This window comes from Petaurus breviceps, unplaced genomic scaffold (genome assembly GCF_028583685.1).
Source record: "Petaurus breviceps papuanus isolate PSGF00001 unplaced genomic scaffold, PetGlider_PUasm1.0 37, whole genome shotgun sequence".
NCBI lineage: Eukaryota > Metazoa > Chordata > Mammalia > Diprotodontia > Petauridae > Petaurus > Petaurus breviceps.
In genome coordinates this window covers 67,148,257-67,171,377 of record NW_027186296.1, presented here as the reverse complement: position 1 = coordinate 67,171,377, position 23,121 = coordinate 67,148,257, and the positions used below count along the sequence as shown (strand labels likewise).

Genomic DNA, 23,121 nt, shown 5'->3' with positions numbered 1-23,121 from the left:
TGTTTTGTTTATTTCTGTTTTGGAACCACAAGCAGAGGTGGAGTGCTAATGAAATAAGTGAGAGCAACTCACATTTATATAGCACTTGGCAGCTTTTATTGTGATCTACATACAATGATTATAGAATTTTAGAGTGAAGAGAGACCTTAGAAGTGATCTAGTCAGCCCTTGCATTTGAATGCGTGGTTCGATGGAAAGAGCACTGATTTGGAATAAAAGGATCTGGCTTAAAACTCTACTACTTACAAACCTGTGTGCCTTTGGGCAAGTCACTTAATTTCCCTGGGCCTCAGTTTTCTATCTGTAAGATGGAGGGAGTCAGACTAGATTACTTCCAAAGTCCTTTCCAGTTGGAAATCCTATAATTCTCCTTCCCAGATGGAGGAACCGAGTCCTAGAGAAGTGAAAGAACTTGCCCAAGGTCATACAGACAGAACTAGGATGGGAAGCCCAGTCTCTCGGCTCCTCATCCAGTGAGCTTTCCACTCAGTTACTACCTCCACTACTGCCCGCCTCTCTCCCACGATGAGCCAGGAAATCTCGTTTCAAGTGGCCCTTGGCAAGCTCTATAACTGACAGGAAAATGCTTTTAATGAAAGGGTAAAGTTAGCAGGGGTGAGCTGGTAACGAGTCTAGACTGTATTATATGTAATTGTATGTGTGATGTTTCCATTGTACTTCGCTTCTTTTCTGTTTCTTTCCACAAGTTCTCCACACTGTGCTGAATGAATAGGATTCAAATCACTTTTTAAAACCGGAAAAGTGCCTCCTTCTTCCCATTAGCCTGTGTGTTTGCCTCTTTACTATCCCCCGGGGATCTTATTGTACATCCTAATTATTATTTTCTCTCCAATTGTCTGTGTCATGTTGTGCTTTGGCTGCCATTATGCTAAGCCTTGGTTTGTACGCTAAGTTGACAAGAAGGATACAGGGTCCTCGCAGGAGTTCTATTGAATAAACATTTAATGATACATTAAAAGTCTAAAAATAAACCAAGCTTATATCATCATCATAATATCTTTATATTCACCTAGGATAGACAGATAGATAGATATAGAGGATAGAGAAATAGATGATACATTGATAGACAGATGATTGATAGAGATAAATAGAAGATATATTGGTAGATAGACAGAGCATCTGTTAATAGCCTGCGATGTCCCAGGACCATTAAGAAAACTCAAAAGTATTTGGTAATTCTCCCAACACTTCTTCTTAATAAGTAAATAATAGTAATCCCTATTTTACGGGGGGAAACAAAGGGCCAAAGTAAAAGATAGAAATATCGAGTGACATGCTTCAGCATTTTAGTGGCTTGGCCAATACAGCCACCTAAGACCTAATATATTAACTTTTTGACCAAGTGATAACAAGAGGGTCCCAAGGAACAAGCAGCTCCTGGTATTAATTCTATGAAGAGTTCAAAGACAGCCCAAAAATGTACTATGTACAACTGTAGGTGAAGAGACTGAGCTTTGATGGTGTGGGGAGATTTTTAAAAAGCAAGACACCACCCCTACCACCAGTAATGGAGTAAAAACAAAAATAAAAAATATGTGTTTCTATCAATACAAATAACAAAATAATGCACATGCCAGAGTACACTTAATCACAGGTAAATAATAGGAATGGAAGATTCCAAAGGTATTTGGGGAATGGAGTGTGGTTAGTCAGGTGAAGCTGGTCTGGAAGGATTTGATTTTTTTAAAAAGTCTTTGGTGGAGTTTTGATGGAAGAAAGGAAAATTTGAGTAGAAAAAAATGACATAGTTAATGCTTGAGAAGCAAGAGGCACAGAAGGAACAGAGAAATGTTTGCTTACTAGACCAATAAAAGCAGGTCTGGGTACAGTAGGAAACATTTTGAGATTAAAGAAAAGCAATTTTTAGAATGTCTTATAGGTCATGATGGTGTTATTATTTTGATTGAAAGGCCAGAGGAAATTGAAATTTCCAAATCCTAAGGGCCTTACTAACATCATCTAACTAATTCTCATTACCTCTAAAGTAGATTATACAAGGAAGTTTATTCCTATTTTATTGATGGGAAAACTAATGAAAGAAATTTGTCTCAGGTTACTTATCATGCACATAGGTGACAAATCCTAAATTTGAAGCCTCCTAACACTTGACTTTATAAACCAGAGTTTATAAAAATTACCTCTGGTTCCTAAAAAAACATACAGTTAGATGAGTAAACCTAATAATATTATTTTAAAAGAGAATACAAAAGTGCATGCAAGGCAGACATAGCCCTGGGGCGAGGGGGGGAAGGGGATTGTGTTTGTATGTGTGTGCATGTTAGTGAAAAAACTTTTTTATACCATTTGCTTTGAAGTTGTGACCCACCTTGTGTTCCATATCTTGGAATGTACCTCACTGATTTGGCATTCATAGAAGAAGGAACACCCAATTATACAGAGGATGGCCTGGTAAACTTCTCCAAAATGAGGATGGTGAGTTTCCAATGCTTATCTCTAAAGAAAGTAAAGAGCTGTCAGGGGAGGGATGGGGATGGGGGAGGTGGAGGTGGAGATGTTAATGCTAGAAATGGAACATACCTCCTGGCCTTTTGCTGACTGACATGCAGCTTACTGAGATAACAACTCCCAACTGATCACTAGTGGAAGGAGAAGAAAAATTGAGTTGTAGATGGTTGGTCACAGAGTCTGGAAAAGATGGGCATAGCCTCCTGAATCTATGGTCAATCCCTATAGCTCAGCAAAAGCCATGGGGCATGATCCTCTACAAGGATCCCCCAGTTGCAGAAAGAAAACTTCACAAGCAAACTAAAACTCATTAGCTATTCAAAACTGATGTCCATACAATTTATTCAATATGATAAAAAGATATTTCTTCACCTTTGGGAATAATCAATTCTAATTTTGACAAATTTAATCAGTCAGAAGGACAAAGGAGTGTTGATTATTCCATAACTACCATCTTTAAAACCTACAAAAAAATATATTATTCAATTCAACAAACATCTATTCAATACCCTACTATGTGCAAGGCACTATTGAGCTTGGCATAAGCCAAAGATAAAAGAAAGTCCCTACCCCCAAGGAGTTTACATTCTATTTGGAAAAAACAGCATATGAGCAGCTAAGTATATGCAAAATATAAACAAAATAGATACAAAGCAATTTGGACTGAGGGAGAAATACTTCTAAAAAGGGGGAGATCAGGAAATCCTTTTTCACATCCTATCATCCTCCCAACTGTTGTTTGGGAAAGTAATATACTTTTAATGTTCTATGAACATATACTTTATATAAATCAGTTTTTAAATTAATAGCTGTCACCCTTATCTCCAAAATACAATGTAGCCATAGGATTCCATTCCAGTAATACCTGAATATAATGTCCTATCAAGCTCATTAAAATGAAGTTTTTGCCTCTAGATATAGCATTACTTATATAGATTATTATTATATATTACTTATGTAGATTTAACAAGTGATGCATTTCCCTTGGAAGCAAGCTACAAGTCCATTCCTGATATAATCTTCAAAGCAGTGAAATTAATTTCAAATACTTTTGTGTTATATAGACTGACATCCAAGTTAGCTGTTGAATTCCGTTTTAATTTTTTGCAAAATATAGCAAAAGGTCTGTAATGGTAATGGGGATTTGAAGATCTTCGCTGCCCCTTAATAAGCCTAAGGGAATTTGAAGATCTTCCCTGCCCCCTAATAGGCTGAATATAATCACATTGGGCCTGTGGTGGGAGGAGTTTGCTGAAGGGTAGAGAAGAGCCCACAAGAAGCTGAGAGTCAGAGCAACAGGTGGGAGAGAGAGAGGCTGCCCAGGGAGACGGGCTTGTGGGTATTCGTTTGTGAGAAGGATAAAGGATGGTGTGACTCTCTGTGCTGTTGTGGTATATTAACTTCTTTGCTATTATAATGGATTCGACTTTCTGGTTTGGGGATTCAATTTTCTGGTGTCTGAATAAATGTTTTGCTTCTGTCTTTTATATGGAGAGTCTGTTATATTTTGCACTTGAGCACTATGCTGTCATATTTACAGTAGTTGTTAGCACTGTGAATATTATGTTGGCACTACAAGGTCTTTTTTCAAAAATTATTTTTATTGTTATACAGATATCCCATATTATCAGAGAGATCCGTCAATTTCAACAAACAGCCTACAAAATAGAACATCAAGCAAAGGTATGTTTTAATGATATGCAGTTGGGGGTGAGGGGGAAGGGGGAAGTTGGTAACATGGCATGATGACTAGAAAGACAGCCTTGGATTCAAAAAGATTTGAGTTCAAGTCTTTCCCCCTGACAAGTACCAATTCTGTGATCATGAACCTCTCAGTGTCCCAGACAACTGAGACTGGAAGTTATAAAATAGTGTCTCACTTGGATCAGTGTTCCTATATTAATGAGATCACAGGTGGGGACTATATTTGCGTATGTATACATATATGTGTGTGTATGTATATATATGTGTGTGTGTGTGTATTTATATTTAAAGTTACCCCTTAGTTAATAACTTCAGGGGTCAATTGCTATACAGAATAGTAAACTGTAACATAATAAAATGTTATGATAAATTGTAGCATAAGCTATGAAAATAAGCCCTGGCCCAAACTCAAATAATATCAGATCTTAAAGAAAATGAAAACCTTACCTGACAGGAAACTAATCCATAAGAACATTCTAAATTCTTTTAATTATGCTTTTTTTCTGTGTTCTATTTTTATGAGAAATAAACAGGTGACAAGGAAAAAGTTTAATAGGTTTTACTCAAAAGTACAATTTCTGTGGTCAATGCTAATTCACCCTTTTCAACCGAATGATATCCCAAATCAATTTAATTCACCTCTACAAGAATGTATTAAGCACCTATCGTGTAGCAGGCACCATGCTATACACTGGAAATACAAATATGAAAAGAAAATGGGCCCTAGCCTCGAGTTTACATTGTATTGAGGGGATACAATTTGTATAGATAAATAAATAAACAAAATACACAAGTTAACTACAAAATAATATTGGACCAGTCGAGGAGTGAATGGAGATTTATAATTGAGGCAATGAGGAAAGGCCTCTTATGAGAGGTGACATTTAGCACAGTCTTGACCTACAAGATGCTAAATTATCTTAAATTAAATTATCTTCCATATATTCTCCTTACTTACATAGAAAGTGCATTAATACACCTTGAAAAGGTTTTGAACAAAAAGGGTTGAAACAAAAAGAGATTTCCAATTTGGCCTTAGTTCAAAAGTTCAATCAACAGATCATTCCAAGGCTCAAAGTTATTCAAGTTAGACTACATCTATTTTTCCTTTGCTTTCCCCATTTGTCTGGTTTTTCATGTGAATCTGTGATTGTGGGTGAAGTCTGATTATGTTTTTTGCCCTGGTTTGGTGTCTGTACAATTAGAGTATTGTCTGTTTTATTACTAATGTCTCCATTAGGGAAGAATGATTAACAAATTTATTCATTAAGTTCATATTTGCATTTCAAAATAAATCATGAACATTTATTAGCCTAAGTAATCAAATCAAATTAAAAATTAACAAATCATAATTGGGTTACATGTAAAGCAGTGTGCTAAATACTAAAAACCTATATTATATTAGGAGATATTCATGTACAAAAACGTGGACTGAACCTAAGCCCTTGCTTAGGGAATTTCAACATATTTGTGCAACTTCAAACACATTGTCCTCTACTCACAACCAATAATGGATTTAATAAAAAAAAAAAAAAAAAGAGGAAAGGCTAATAAAGTCAATGCTTAGATCTGGTCATTGAAATTACCAACTGCCTCTAATCTGGTTATATGGTTCTCTAATATCTGGAGTGTTTAAGATTTCAGTGGTTATTCAGTGGAGAATAACCATAATTCTGATTTGACTTACCCAATAGTAGAAAGGGTTATCTTCTCACCACCCATAAAAGGTTCACCTGTATTTCTGCTAGATTTTGTTTCTCTTAAGAACTTTTTGTATAAATACTTTAATTGTATAGACTTTTGGGGGTTTTTTTTTAAATAATTGGATGAATTTAAACTGTCATGGCTTGATGGCATCTCAGCATGCCTAAAATGTAGCCTGTGCCCCTGGGGTTATTATTCCAAATGCCTGTTTCCAGGGGTGCAGTAGGAAGTTGAGCCTGCCAAAGTCTTTTCTCTGAAGGATTATTAGTCACTATAAATTGGTCAGTAGACTTAATTAACCTTTAGAAAAATATATTTACTAAGTTGCTATAGTAATAATACTTTGTACAAAACATCTCTCAAAAGTGTATGCCACACTCAACAACTAGGACATAGAGTTCCAGGGTAAACTGGGCACAACACATGTGGCAAAGGGCTTACCTACAACTGGAAATCCCACTTCTTTCATTGGTAGGGCCCCCCTGAAGTTTCCCTTAGTCATGCTGTAGTTGTCTTCTGGGCCCCTTGCTGGGTTTTGAAGCTTCTTTTCTTCAGTGCACCTGGTTTGTCCTGGGATCCTGATAGTTAGTCCTTGGCCCACTGCCACCCATCACTGACATCTCTGGGACATTCCCAGGATGATGATGAGAGGTTCAAACCTTCCAACCCTATGAAATTAACAAAGTTATTCTCTAGTCAAGTGATTCCCTCTCAGAGATTGACCAGATTGCTCTTTAGTTTAGCCTGACAGATGCTTAAATGCATCTAAAGTGACTGGCTACTCTATTAAAAATCCACAGAGTAGGACCAAATTTCCTCAGCATTACTCCATTTCATACAATGGACTTCTTTAACTGAGTCTAATGCCTTTGATTAATTGATTGATTCAAGAGAAAGATTATCATCTGGTTAAGGTAATTGCTTTTAGAAGTGTCTGGTGATTAATTGATTCAGTCAAGAAGTCTAGGTGACCCCCCACACTTATATTAGAAATCAGTAAAAATTCTTGCAGTCACTAGCTAATGTTTCTAAGAACTCATGGAAAATAAAAGTCTATGAAGACTGAAAAGAGGCAAATTGTAAAGCCAATTTTTTTAAAAGACAAAAATTAATAAAACTAATGACCATAGACCTATTTATCATTTTACTTGACTTAAAAGAAAATTTTTTGTCTCCAAAACAATGATGACCAAAAGATTGCCAAAAGATTTTATGAGTCCCATTTTTTATTCCTTCCTGTCTTTCCTTTACTTATATTCCACCCATCACAGGGACTGGTACTTCAAAATTTCCCATCTCCCTAGGGTCTGTGAGGTCACATCTAACAGAACTGACTAAACCTTTCATAGGATCATAACATTTTAGAACTATAAGAAACCTTAAGGATCACTGAGTCATAAAGCCCTCATTTTACAGGTGAGAGCAAGATAATTTTTTTTAATTAAAAAGAAAAGTTGTGTGTAATCCCACAGCCAATTAATGGCAGAACCAGGACGAAAATCCAGGATACTTTGCAGCATACTATATAACCAAATTAATATTAGTTCTTAAAACTTATCATCAGTGGCACTGGCTTATTCATCTAGGACTTGTTACATTGGCATTTGAGTACCTCCTGCTTTCACCCATCCTATCACCATCAACTAGTCAACCACATCTGTTGGTAGAAGATATTGTGATTGAAGATTATTGCTGGACTAGTTAGAATTCTTACTAAAAGTGCTTAGAAGAAACAGGTTTCTGAAAATCTAGTGGATAGAACTATAAACCCTCCATGGAAACTTTTGATACCTTAGGGCTGGCTCCTTAGTGAAATCCAAGTAAGATGGATCCATCCTTGAGTGTTTCTATCCCTCCCAAAAGCCAGGGATCTGATTTATACTCAGAGAAAGATCTCCTCTGCCCTTCTTAAAGTTTTATGGAACCACACACACACACACACACACACACACACACACACACACACACACACACACACACACATACTTCACGCAGTTGCCAAATACAGTTGTACTGCTTCTTTATGGGCTGGAATTGAAGGTAGGCTTTTTAACCTTAAATGATAGAGCTGTGTTTTTCCTCATTTCCACTGAAAAATAGAATTAGTTGTATTTCAAATCCTCTCTGTTTTTTAATATCTCTGCATGCAAATTTTGGTCATGTGGAACTCTTGGTGCCATGGGAGAGACAGTGTGGTAGGGGAAAAAGAACACCCAAGTATTCAGTCAAGACCCCTCTGGAACTTTCTTGACACAAGTGCCACTCTTGCCAATTTACTCTCAGACTATGGGAGGATATGAAGATGAGAGTCATTTGGGAGGCTTTTGTTCTAAAGATTAAAGGAGAGTTTATATAGGATTTGTTTATCGGGTCATTACTGTTAACCTGGCAGACAAGCTCCACTTGACCAAGAGCCAACTTGGTTGGGCCCCACCTCATCATGTTTAGCAGAGTGTCACTGAATGGAAAGGGTTCCATTAGCAAATAGTCAACAAGCATTTAATAAAATAATAATAATAATAGCTAACATTCATGTAGAATTTGCTATGTGCCAGACACTGTGCTAAGCATTTTGCAATTATTGTCTTTGATCCTCACAACAACTCTGGGATGTAGGTGCTATTATTATCCCCATTTTACAATTGAGGAAACTGGAGCAAATAGTTAAGTGACTTGCCCAGGGTCATACAGGTAGTAAGTGCCTGAGAGAGACAGAGAGAGGAAGGAAGGAAGGTAGGAAGGAAGGAAGGAAGGAAGGAAGGAAGGAAGGAAGGAAGGAAGGGAAAAATCTGAGGCCCATAAAATAAGATGATTGAGCTCTTGATCCACAAACAATTCCAAGAATTCCATTCCTTGGTCTCCAGAGCTAATCCCATTATGTCCCAAAGAAATTTACCTCAAGAAAAGGCAACCTTTCAGATTACCCTAGAAACACTTCTTTAAAGAAAAATGCCATGAAGGAACTAAAACTTTGAACTTCCAAATCCCTTTAAAAAATACAGACTTCAGAAATGAGAATGTACCTTTACATTCTCATCTTCCTGTAATTGAACTTATTTTTCTTTAAGCATCAGCATTAAAACTCATAGTGAGTGGGTGCTTGGGTGTTTGTGCTTGGACCCCAGTTTTAAAAATCACATTTCTCAAAACACTATCCCTGATGGCTTTCTCCCTAGCCCAAGGAACTAGGCCTTAGCAGTAACTTATGAGTGGGCCCCAGTAAAACAGTCTTTCCCCATCACAAGAGCAAGCTGACCTCTGAAGAAATTCTCTTGTAAAAACAAATCTTGTAGCCACAGAATTATCATGTATTGATTCCCAAAGTTATCATATTCAATCCAGAGGTCAAGCTATAGACATCAACTCTCAAAGCTACCTTGCTACAGACATAACAGACCAAAAATTCACCCCTGAGAAACCCCTTCCCCTGGTTTCCAGTAGTAAATGAGCCTGTGACCAAGGTTATAAATTATCATCTAATTAACATATCTGCCAGCTAATCCTCTACTTTTCCTACAAAACCTTTAGCATCACTCCAATTTGCAAGTTCCTTAAGGAGCTCTGTCTGCTATAATAGTAATAAACCTTTGCCACCATGACTTAAAGAATGCTTGAATCCATGAATTCATTCCATACAACCCTGTCCAGCACTCCAGTCTTTGGAGGGGTTCCTGAACCCCTTAAACTGCATCAATAGAATCTGAAGATAGCTTTTTTTTCAAAGCCTGTATCTTATCCAATTTAATGTTTTCCTATTTTGATTGCTAGTATTGTAACTGTATTGTCTCCTACTGAGTTGTTTTTTCACCAAAAAAAAAATATGTGTTGTATCTCTGCTATATTGTAGATTTTAACAGGCTTTTGTGGGCTGGCCTGTGAACCTAATCACCCAGTTAGAAGATTGCCATTTCGTTTTTTCAGGTAACACAGTATTTACTGGACCAATCTTTTGTAATGGATGAAGAAAGCCTCTATGAATCCTCTCTACGAATAGAACCCAAATTACCAACCTGAAGAGCAGAACAGGGAACTGCAACTAAAGTGTATACATTCTATATGATAATGTACATACTTGTTTTGTTTCTCTTGGACACCCTAGATTTTCTTCTCAGTATGTGCTTCTCAAAATGAAATAAAATCATTATTGTTCTTAGATTATTACAGTAGGACTGGAATACAAATTTCTGCATTGTTTAAGATTTCACAACCCAACACTATTTCCTGCGGTGCCTATTTCTTTTGAATACCTGTATTGTTCTGTTCTTTTATTCTCATGCTTCCTCCTCAAAAGAGGAAAAATGAACCAATGTATAAAAAACCCTTCGCACCAATAATTGCTTCCTTTTTCCCCAGCCCAGATCCTTGTGGTTCTGATGGATTAGCAATTCAGGCGCTTACCAGCATATTTTACATAGTTGTTATAAATGGGGAAAACACACATATGCATATATACATGCCTTTTGAAGTCAAGTCATTTTAATAAATATATTCCTGCTGGCAGTGATGTAATTTCAAAGGCAAACTTCTGCAAAAAAAAAAATTTTTTTAAAACCCACTGTTATAAAGAATTCCCATCACTAAATAATCTTGATGGAACAGAGTAGTATAAGCTAGAATTTATCATACATTAAGAAGACCAGTATCTCATCTGACACCATATCACTCATTGTTCTATTAATATAAGATAGCATGAATCACAGTTTAAATAAACTGAATGAGGTTCTATACCTTTGTGAGGAAAATTACCATTGGTGTAACTTATACAATCCATGATTTTTGTAGATTGCTGCCCAGAGTTCATTTATAGTAGGGAACACACGAACACAAGCACACACACACACACACACACATACACACACACACACACATGTAACTTTTAATATTTCAGCTACATAAAAATCATTACAGGCTTATGTTGAGATGCTATAAATCTGTATACCTTGTGATAATCAGTACCATAATGTAGAATTAGAGAAACAATTACCAAGTGTTTTTATTGCATATACTGTAATCCTGTCTAAATATCTTCTAGCAGGAATATAGTAATGTAGTGCTTATTCTGTGAATACTACCATGTATTTTTTACATTGTACAGTATATAAAACACAGTTTAACTTCAAAGTGGCAGGCATGTTCCACTAAAACAAACAGAAGACTTTTGCTGTAAGCAATACCTAGTGGTATGAGAATTCTATTTCAAGTCCTAAAATATTTCAACTTACAGCTTGTTTGGAAAAAAGCAAAATTTCCATTTTTGTAAAAATATATGTTTCCTGATTACCTCTTGCTAATAAATCTATTCTATCTCAGGGTGAACAATGAGTTTAGACGTGTTTATCCTGGACTTTTTCTTTCCCATTCAGTTCAACTCAATCTTTCTTTAACACTTTCTAGGAGCCTGGTGATATGCAAGGTCCTATGAGGTATACCAAGTATAGTACACTATCCCTTCCCTGAAAGGGTTCTCAGTCTTGATGGGGAAATGAGGCATACACAAATAATAAATAAATAACAAAAAGGGACAGTAGAAATGTGTGTCTGCTGTGAATCAGAGTGGTTAACACCTTATTTTGCTAAGTGTTAGCTGCCCTCTTAAAAGATGAACAGATACTGGCAGCTAAGCAGAGAAGAGGGATCAGGCTAACTTATAAATAGTCATCCTTGGAACTCAGTCAAATGAACACAGAAAATAGTCAATCTGGCAACAAAATTAGGAACCCAAAGTACTATTAGTATACCAATAGCCCAGGAAATATGGACACAGAGAGAACTATTGCAATGACCTGTAAGGTATTTTTTTTTCATTCTTTCAACAAATACTTGTTGAAAGGATACTATGAGCAAGATGCTGTCCCACATGTCCAGGGGGTCAAGAAAAGTACAAAGAAGAACACACATTCCATACCCTCATTGAGCCCCCAGAGCAGCAGAGGAGGTAAGACATTTCTACAAACAAATTTAATAAAAGAAAGCCTGTGATAAGATCCAGCTATATGATAGTCATTAAACAAACATTTATTAGGTGCTTACTATATGACAGGTACTGTGCTAAGCACTGGTGATATGAAGAAAGACAAAAAAAAACAGTTCCTGCCCTCAAGAAGTATACATTCTATTGGGAGGGACAACATGTAAATAACTAGTACATAGAAGATATATACACAGTAGACAAAGGTATATCAAGGTTTTCTGACAAAGGTGGTCAGCAATTATATATGATACAAGCTGATCTCCCTGCCAAAAAAAGGTAAAAGGATTTCTTTTTCAATTCTCTCTGCTATAGCTTATTAGAGAGTACTAACGGTCTTGAAATAAATTAGAAGGAATCATCCAGGAAGGAAGCCAGAAAGAAAAGGGTTCAAAGGGAGTAGAAGGAAATTAATGTCAAGAAGTAGATAGCATTAACAAAAATAATATATTCAGACCATAGGATGAGATAATCTAGCAGTATTCTTCCCTGGTCAAGCCACATCTAAAGTATTTGTGTCCAGTTCTGGCCACCATATTCTAAAAGAAACATTGACTAACTAGTGAATATTTAGAAAACAGTGAGCAAAAATAGTGTGGGGTCTAGAAACCATAAAATAAAAGGAAAAATTGAAGAAAATGGTTTAGCCTGGAGAAGAGAAATCTAAGGGGAGACATGATGCTATCTTCAAATATATAAAGGGATGTGGACATGGAAGATGAAGTAGATTTTGTTCTTTGTTGCTCCAAAGAAAGAGGACTATTGTCAAGAAGTTACATAAAGGCAGATTTCAGTTCACTATAAATATCCTTTTGACTAAGAGTCAATCCCTAATAGATAAGTGATCAAATGATATGAATGATTTTCAAAAAAATTTAAATGATGGGGCAGCTAGGTGGCACAGTGAATAGAGCACTGGCCCTGGAGTCAGGAGGACCTGAGTTCAAATCTGGCCTCAAACACTTGACACAATTACTAGCCATGTGACTTTGGGCAAGTCACAACCCCAATTGCCCTCCAAAAAAGCAAAAAAAAAAAAAAAAAGAAGAAGAAGAATTAAAACCATATAAAATCATATAAAAATTGCTCCAAAAATCTAATAAAAGAAATGAAAATTGAAACAATTCTGATATTTCACTTCACCACATCAAACTGGCAGTTGATTAAAAAGAAAGAAAAATAATCAATGTTGGAAGGGCAATGAGAAGATAGGCACACTACCTAGCTGTTGATGGAGTTGTGAATTGGTCCAATAGGTCTGGAAAGCAATTTGGAATTATGTAAGGAAAGTTACTAAATTTTTTGACCCAGCAATACCACTTTTTGACATGTACCCTCAAGGAGGTCATTGATAAAAAGGTCCCATCAAAATATTTATGCTTTGTACTGGCAAAAAAAAAAAAACAAACCTCTAGAAACAATGCGGATAACTATCATTTTGGAAATAGTTGGAGAAATTGTGTTAATCTAATGTATGTGGGAACATGAGGATGTAGAGAAATACTATTGTGCTACAAGAAATGACAAATATGAGGAATTCAGAAAAACATGAGATTTGTATGAATTGATGCAGAGCAAAGAAACTGCAACTAGGAAAACAATTGACCCAGTGACTACAATAATGTAAATATAAGCAACACCAATACATGGCTGGACTCAGATTAGATATGGTAATCATTATTGGTTCCAGAGAATAGATGATGATGTAACATGCCTTCCTCCTCTTGGTAGAGTATGGGGAGACTAAGAATGTCAGATGTTGCAAACCCTGACAGAGTGGGAGCTATGTCAGTGTTTTTTCTTAACATTTTCTTTGTTACAAGGGAGCATTTCATTGTGTGTATATGTAAAGGGAGGGTTGTATTGGAAAATAATTGTGGTGTAAAAAAAAAAAGACGTCAATAAAACTTTTTTTAAAAAGAATGTTCTACTAATTAGAGCTGTCCAGCAACACAGACCAAGCTACCTCATGAAGTAGTGAGCTCTCTAGTCACTGAAAGGAAGCAGAGGTTTGTTGACCATCTATCAGGGGTACTATGCCAGGGATTCCTGTACTGAGTATTAGACTGGATAATCTCGCGGCTCCCTATGAAAAAGTTCAGCAGAATACTTTATTTTATTGAATAAATCATATCTAAACATGCTTTACATGCTAACTATGTTTTAATCATTAGAATATTTTACCATTCGAATGTTCACCTGTCTGTGAGTCTAGGGGCTGGGGTAAGAGGCTCAGCCTACCAGTGTTGTATTGGGGCTTTGGAGGGGAAAGTGTCCTACACACCTATTAGTGGAATGTGGGAGGAGCCTTTTCCTCAATGCAACCCAGAAGTAAGAGGACACTAAAAGTCTTTCTCTCCAGGTATGTAATAATATTAGGGTAGTATAAGACTTCCCCTCTGTCTCTGTATTTCAGAAAGTAACCCCTGATAATTTGAGTAATCCTGCACACCTACCTCAGAGAGAATCACAGTGAACTGAGAGTGAGTGACAGAGATGCCAACATGTGTTTCCAAACCTCTGAACCTATGAGAATCACTAATATAAATAGGAGATGTACCATCCAAATTAAAGAATGATAACATCATATTGAAAAATTACTTATTTAATATGAGATTAGAGAAAGAGAGACAGACAGACAGACAGATAGAGACCTACTTATAAGGTATAAGGAGATTTTTGGAGCTGGAAACCTAACTCCCTGGGAAAAGGAATAACTTCTGGGAGCTAAGGACAACTTCGAGAGATATGAGTTGCAAGCTTAATGAAGCGGGATGCTGGAAAAGACCACAGATCTGAAACTATAACAAGGAACAGCAACCAGAAATATCTGCTGAGAAATACCAGATGCATAAGGTTCAGGGAAAGCAACATTATACAACCAGAAAACACCAGGGCAGATAGAAAACCTCTGACTTCCTCCTACTGGAACTATCCCAGGGCATTATTGTTCCCCTGAACTGTTGAATTATGGTGTTCATGCTTTGAACCTTGTGAACTTCTGTGCTAATAAAGGGTGATAATGAATATACTTCCAGGTTGAAGGGGATTGTGGCAAAAGACATATCAGATACTAAAATTCTCAAATTAATTGGGAGAGCCCAAATAAGCCAGTAAAGTGAGAAGCCCTCCCAGATATCAGTGAACCTTTTGAATCAGGAGGGAGCCCATGAGATAAGGATTACTGATATACTCAAAAAATGTCTGCCCTTGGATATAGCTTCAAGCTCAATATCACTAAACCCAAACTTGATTATCTCTTCCCAAAATTTCTTCCTTATCTGACTTCTCTGTTGCAATAAGTGATGCAGCCCAGTCATCTATGTTTAAAATCTGTCTATTATCTTGGACTTTTTACTCTAGTTCCCCTCACATTCATTTCTGCTATTTCTATCTCTTTAGTATATCTCATCTCTATTTACTTCTTTCTATTCTCACTTCCATGATCCCATTCCAGACACTCATTATACCAGCTTTCAGGCTATTGCAAAAGCCTCTAACTGGGCTTTACTCTCTCCTCCACTAATCAATACTTCACTATTGGCTGCAGAGTAATCTTCTTAAAAGTTATTGTATTTACAGATTTAAATTCTTTACCTTGCCACACACACACCTCCCAGTGAGAAAGCAAGAAAAACAAAAGCCTATTACATATATGTATAATCATTAAAAACAATTCCCACATTGACCATGTCCAAAAAAAATTATGTCTCAGTCTCTATTCTGAGTCTATCACATCTCAATCAGGAGGTAGGTGACCTGTTTCATCAAGTCCTCTGGAATTGTGATTGGTCATTGTGTTGATCAGAGTTCCCAACTCTTTCAAAGTTGTTTGTCTCTACAATATTATAGTTATTATATAATTTGTTCTCCTGGTTCTGCTCACATTACTTTTCATCAGTTCGTTCAAGTCTTCCCAGGTTTCTCTGAAACTACTTCCTTCATAAATTCTATTAGCACACTAATATTCCATCACATTTATATAACAAAACTCGTTCAACCATTCCCTAACTGGTGAGTACCCCCTAAGTTTCCAATTCTTCTACAGATTGATCTTTCTTACGTAGGATGTCTGTGAAGATTGCACAGTGAGATTGGAAAGGAGCCAGGCTTCTCATGAACCCCATTCTAAATAACAAAAGAGAGAGTAAAAGATTGCTAAAAAAAATTTATTAGAAAATTTAAAGTCACCCAAAAAAAGCAAACCATAGAATAGCTCTGATATTTCAACATATCTATGACTTCATCAATGTGGACCATTATTCAAATAGTAGAGATCAATGGTATCAAACTCACATAGAAACAGACACCAAACATAAGGATACCTGAATTTACATATTGACTTACTTTAAAATGTAATATTAGCTATACTGTCTTTTTATTTAATTTGTTAAATAATCCCAATTACATTTTAATGTGGTTTGGGCTTTACTTGGGAGAGAAGTCAGTGGGCTGTGTCTTTCTACATCTCTGGTGTAGATCACAACCCATCCATCCTTTCTAATCCTATGTGACTCTTGTTCATGTTCTCCCACAAACCTTCCACTAGGAAGTCATCCAACATGCTGGGACCTTCTCCAGGTTTCTTTAAAATTACATGGTTAGCAGTGTATCACATAGGCTATATTCTCTGTTATCCCTTCTTTTTGTTCTTCTATACAACATGTCTGTCTCGTTTTCTGGTCATACATTTCTTTGAAAATATCTTTTCCACTGAATCTTACTTGCAGTTCTTTGTTGGCAATGTGGTGCTGCATACACACATTCATAATGCAACTTTTCATTACCCTTTTAATAAGTCATAATTTTTATTTTTCTGATAAATTTTTCTTAATTATAGACTAAGAGAAACATGGCTAAGGCACCAGAAAAACATGCATACCAAATATGAGCAGAAGTAATATCCAGAGCCACAACTCACAATTTTTTGCACCTGAGGTTAATGGTATCAAATAGCCCCTCAAATCAGTTTTATTAGATAAATTCAAATGGAGACTGGATATCTTGCAACAGCATGAAGATGCTCCTGGGAAGACTGTAGTAGCAAGGGTAGAGGAAACAGGGAAGTGTTGGATCACCCAGGAATGGGATAGAATGGAAGGGAACATGACAACTGTTTATACTATGTGCTAAGTTATTACTTAAAACATACTGCCGGGGGGTGGCCAGGTGGCACAGTGAGTAAGAGCACCAGCCCCAGAGTCGGGATGACCTGAAATCAAATCTGGGCTCTGATACTTAGTACCACACCCAGAAATAACTGGCTGTGTAACCTTAAGCAAGTTACTTAAACCCAAATGCTTAAAAAAAAAAGTCCTGAGTTATAGTCTCAATTGGATAATAATTACACTCAAAGGATTAAAAGATAAATTTCTGCAGGTTTTTTTTATCACAAAAGAAATTAAGTGAATAACTAAATGCACCTGCAAAATTTCAGAAAAAATTAAATCCAGGGAGGAGACAATAGGGAAAACAGCATAGGAAAACACAAGAGGCACAGCCAAAAATAGGATTAATGCAATGCAGGAGAGAATGGTAGATAACACTCAGATAATAATTCAACTTGAAAAAGATGTGTAAGCAATGAAAATGATTGTAACATATTTGGAGGTCAGATAAAAGAAAGGAAATATCAGAATTATTAGAGTTGCAGAAAATATTTTTTAAGGAATACAAAATTTTTTTTTAATTTTAAGACCATTTCCAAGAACTTTGAAAAAGAAAGAGAAGTGACAATATACAAACAAAAATATTCTACAGCACTCCAACAATGAGGAACTTAAAAGCCAAGTATATTCCATCAGACTTTTAACTCTAGAAAACCTTCCTTGTTTCCTTTCAGTTACTAATGATCCTTATCTCCTTAGGCCTCAGTCAGCATTTGACTGAAATCTTTCTTATGGTCTTTTGTATTTGTAACAAGTGCTAGGATGTTTGCCCCTTCCAGTTCATTTATGCTCTCAGTGATTGGAGAAAATATTGCCTGTTAGAGAGAGGGGAAGAGACAAGGAGAGAATAAGAAGACAAAGGGAGATAGAAAGAAAGAGACAGAGAGGAGAGAAAAAAGACAGAGACAGCCCAGAAGACAGAAATAGAGTTAGAGAAAGAAACCAAGGCAGAGACTGAAAAATATAGTGGAATAAAGGCTCCTTCCACTGTTTTCTACACTCAGCACTTGAGCAATAGGAAGACAGGAACAACTAAACCAAGACAGGACTTCTCTGTCTGTCTGTACTGTTTGATATAGGACTGCACAAATGAGTCTTCAAACTCAGAACTCTAAGCAATTCTGGAGATTTAGAGAATCACACCTATCAGAGTTTGAAGTAACCTTAGGAAATATCCAATTCAATCCATACCTGAATCCCTTCTCTACTGCTTACCCCAAAAAAATGGTCACACAGCCTTTGCTTGAACACTCCTCCATTGAAAGGGAGCCCATTCCCTCACAAGGTACCCCAAAAAGGTATCCTCTGCCTTTTGGATAGATCAGATTGTTAGGAAGTTTAGATTCATTTCTGGGACTAATGGTTGCTCATTCTAGGATTTTTATCCTGTTTTCTTCCTTTTAATAAAAGTTTCTCTGTAAAAGTGTGAACTGCATACTTGCAAGATAGGAAGTGATCTCAATATACTAAGGGACAAAATGTATACATTTTCCCAGGTTCCCTGGGTATAGGCTATGAGGCAAGAGATTGGAAAAAGCCCCAAAGTGTACCTGGGTCCCTTATGTCATGTTTTTATACGTTAGCTATTTGTGTATATGTCATATTCCTGTACTAGACTGTAAACTCCATAAGGACTGGCACTATATCTTATCTAATCTTTGTATATCCTCCAGAATTTAACACACTATTCTGCACATAGTAGATGAATAATAAATGTTTGTTGGAGTTTATTGCTGAGGTCGGTATTTCTTTTCAAAGATCACATTTTCAAGCAAGATATTAACTGAATCAACACATGAATAGTGGCTTTGAACACAATATAAAGATACGGTTACACCAAAAATCCAAGGGCAGTCCATTAGCACTATGAATGTTAGAGACCTAGAAATACTGGTCCTATCTCTGTTTTCATGGAACCATCTTAGCAAAGTACTACAAAATCAGAACCATCTAGATGTTCTCCAACAAAAGTACAGAATATAGGGTCTAATTCATAGAGTTGTTCTATGCAAAGTACCATTAGCTAACACACTATGATGTTTGAAACAAATATATGTATTTGTAAAGTTGAACTTGAATTTAGATGAGACAATTGATCAGTCTGCTGACACAACAATCAAAATTCCTAGTAATGAGTTGTGACTAAAAATAAGAGAAACCTCACCAAAGTTGGGGTCCATTACCTTCATTGACAGTAAATCCCTTTACTACAACCCAAAGCTTAAAGGGTTAGGGGTCCTCTTTAGTTCATAGCCTTAGAATCATAGTCCCTCTTTTTTTTCTGGATTCTTTCTTCAGTCATGAGTAAAGTAGTACATTAGAGCGGAAAGAGCATTGGAATTAATTCAGGAAAACGTCAGGTTCCTCTCCCACCTCTAACACTCACTAGCTTTGTGACCAGGAGCAATTTACCTCTCTGAAACTCAGTTTCCTAATCCGTGAAATTGGAATGCTAATATATAAACTGGTTAAAGTCAATTAGAATCAATAAAGAATTGGTTAAAGCCAATCAGAAGTTACAAATTACAGACTCCAGAAGTGTGACCTTTCCTCCTAGTTTCAGAGGAGAATGTAAGGCAAGATGTACAATGGATCACAGATTTAGAGCTGGAAGGAACCCTGTGGTCATTAAGGCTAATCCCTTCATTTTACAGATGAAGAAACTAAGACACAATCTCTTGGAACTGACAGATCTCTCTCCTTACAAAGATAAAGCAAGTAAGTGTCTTTCCCCAGTCTGATAAAAGGAGTGTGACATCTCTCAAGAAAAAAGGATGAAGTTTAAGATTCTGAGCCCTAAGCCAAAAAAGACAGGAAAGAGGCTACTTCTCCTCCTACAGAGGAGAGGCATTAAACAAACTGAGAACTCCACCTAAAGCCAAAGACTGGAAGCAGAAAATTCCATGAGAAACTCCATAACCATGTGTCCAATGTAGTGAAACCTACAGTGACAGTAAAACCAATGGAGCAATTCCTAGAACAACTGCATGATATATGATACCAGTAGGAAGCAGGCCTGGCAGAAGCAGAATGACAAGCCAGAAGACACTGGCAGCCTTGCAGTGATCTGGGACTCCAAGAAAATCTTTATCAGGCTTAAAGTTTTCCATTAAGTCACTGAAAACCATACCTAATAAGTCTTCACTGATGTGTTTGCTTTTATTAGCCAGATAAAGGACACAATTAGACCAAAGTGCTATGATAGACATTTATCAAAATAAAAGTAGCAATATAACATCTCCTTCCCAATCTGGCTCACAAATATACACTATCATTGAGAAGAATCGATGTCCCTAGGAAATATACAGGCAAGGATATACATGGGGAACATACATGGCCCAGGGTAAACACATCAAGGAACAAGTCATGTCCCTGATACTACACAACCACTGGTATCTTCCAGTGATACTGGGCTTGCTCCCCACTGGTCCTTAGTAGCCTATCATCTCTTCCATCATGTGATCTCTGATCAATGGCCCTTCTACAGTTGTTTCATGATTGGTTACTAGGACTTACTACAGTATCTACATAGTCACTCAACAAATGTTTTTCAAGGTGGACCTACTCTTTCCAAAGCATTATACTAGTCAATGTGGATACAAAGGCAAAAACAGCATAACCTCTATCCTCAAGAAGTTTACCATTCTACTGTAAGGAATACAACAGGTCATCAAAAGAGGATAGTTCAGAGGATAATTGAAGAGACAGAGAGCAATCACAGGCTAAGGGATCAAGGAAAGATTCTCAGATGAACCTTAACAGAAAACAGGTTTCTGAAAGGCAGAAAATAGAAGAGTACTCTTAGGTAAAGGGGGAATAGCCTGTGCAAATAAATGTATGGTAGCAGGAGATGAACTATTTTTTTTTCAATAAACAACTAGTAATAGAATTTAGTTTGAAAGTAGAGTTCATGAAAGGGAATAAAATTAAATAAGATTGGAAGGATATGTAGGAGTCAGAAAAGCAAGGGCCTTCAATGCCAAACTAAGGAGTTTGTATTTTACCCTCCAAGCCAATGTTGCCAAACTCAAATAGATACAGGGTTCACTAAATAGTACATACAGTCCCTGCAGGTCACATATTGATTTAGAAAGTCATATAGTAAGATGTTTTGTTGTATTTTTTTTTTATTTTGTTGAATATTTCTCAATTATATTTTAATCTGGTTCAGGCACTCCCAAGAATATCATGGGCCATATGCAGACTGCAGGAGTTGCATATTTGACACCTGTACTTTAGGTAATGGGGAGTCACTGAAAGTTTTTGAAGAGAGCAGTAATAATGAGATGCAGGCTCTTGGAACCCTCCTTGAACTCTGATTAAATAGTCCTATTTGATGAGGCATTTGCATAAGGCAATAAGCCTTACATTGTGGCTGGGCCCAGACCTCTGTTATGTACTAGCCTAGTCCTCCATTCTCCCTACTCACCCTTGAGCCTATCAAAGGATCAATCCACCCTTGAACTGGCCTTGCCCACCATTGTCTGTAGTCTCTAGGTAGCCTCCAGCAACTTCCCACTCTTAATCACTCATTGACCTCATCTGACTTCTCCTGAAGACCCTCCCCAAACTCCTCCTCTAGACCACCCCTAGATTTCTCCCACAACCTTCTGAATATATATAAGATCCCATCTTCACTCCTTGTGTGAGAGCACCATAGAATGACCTGGCACAGACTTACTCTGTGTCTAATAAAAGTGAACTTTTAATAAACTTTACTTTTCTTTGACTGAGAAGACTTGAGTCAAATTTATTCGGCAGGACCTAACATGTTGGTATTTTGGGGTCTCCAGAGCAACCCTAACCCTCTTTATGGGTAACCTCTTCAGGAATACTGTAAAAATTTTACTTTAGGAAGTTGAAGCTGTGAAGAAGAGGATGGATTGGAGAGGTAAGAAACTGAAAGCAGGAGGAAACCAACTAAGAGGTCAATAATAATAATAATCCAGTCAAGAGGTGTTATAGCCCTGAGAGTGAAGAGTTAGTAAAATGAAATATTATGGAGGTAGAATTGACAAGATTTGGCAATTGATTGGATATGGGAATTGAGAGAGAGGAATTTCATGGATGTCTCTGAGATTACCAACTTTAGGTGAATGGAAGTATGGTGATATCATCTGCAGAAAAAGGAAAGTTTGAAAGAGAGGGAGGCTTTGGGGAAAAATTAAAAATTACATTATGGACATTAGTTTGTTTGAGGTGCTTGTGGGACTATCCAGGAGGAGATTTCAATAGTTAGTTGATGATTCATTACTGAATAAATGAATTCATAACATGAATAAATAAATGAAATGTCATTTACTAAACACTAGGGACCAGACAATGTGCTGAGTTCTGGGATACAAATTTTAAAAGCAAAACAATCTTGGCTCTCAAAGACTTTATATTCTAAGCTGACTGGAACTCAACTTTGTATCTCCTCCCACTACCTTACCTCCAACCCAGGGTTTTGCACCTGTTAGTTAATAAAACTTGTTGATGTGTATTGAATTTTGTCGCATATTTTTTTTTTTTTGCTTTTTGGAGGGCAATTGGGGTTAAGTGACTTACCCAAGGTCACACAGCTAGTTTTGTGTGTGTGTGTGTGTGTGTGTGTGTGTGTGTGTGTGTGAAGTGTCTGAGGCCGAATTTGAACTCTGGTCCTCCTGAGTCCAGGGCCAGTGCTCTATTTACTGAGCCAACTTGCATATTTTAAGAAGTACTTTGTTACCTAGTGATTTCTCAGGTTACATTTAATTAAAAATTTTGTTTCCTTGAATAGAAGTGCTTTGCAACTGTATGAATGCAGATCAAAGGTTCACACTTCTGCCTTGCCCCTAGTTGGGGGAGGAGTGGGTAAAAGGATATAGAGTAAAAGGATCTAAAGAAGTAGAAAAGACAATTTTACCTGAGGGAATATCTCTGAACTGGCTGGATTAGGCGGTGGGACTGGCTCACAATGGAGCTAAAACGTCCCTGAGACTGAGCTGTTTCCCAAGAGTTGCTATCCTTACTCTAGAAAGAAGAAATCAAACAGCAACTGCAGTTCAGCAAAGAACCAGAAGGTGGTAGCACAGTAAAGAAAGCGGTCCAGAAGATGACCTCATCAGT

General features: G+C 36.9%; 1 protein-coding gene across 1 annotated transcript in view; it reads left to right on the top strand.

The window, feature by feature from the left end:
• The window catches only part of RASGRF1 (Ras protein specific guanine nucleotide releasing factor 1), a 220,297-nt gene extending 206,511 nt beyond the window's left edge, over positions 1-13,786 (top strand). Inside the window, exons 25-27 of the mRNA XM_069098666.1 lie at positions 2,337-2,454; positions 4,102-4,170; positions 9,817-13,786. Of these exons, the coding sequence (XP_068954767.1) occupies positions 2,337-2,454; positions 4,102-4,170; positions 9,817-9,909 (280 nt within the window). The 3' untranslated portion in view covers positions 9,910-13,786. The remainder of the gene's footprint in view (positions 1-2,336; positions 2,455-4,101; positions 4,171-9,816) is intronic.
• The last annotated feature ends 9,335 nt before the right edge of the window (positions 13,787-23,121 follow it).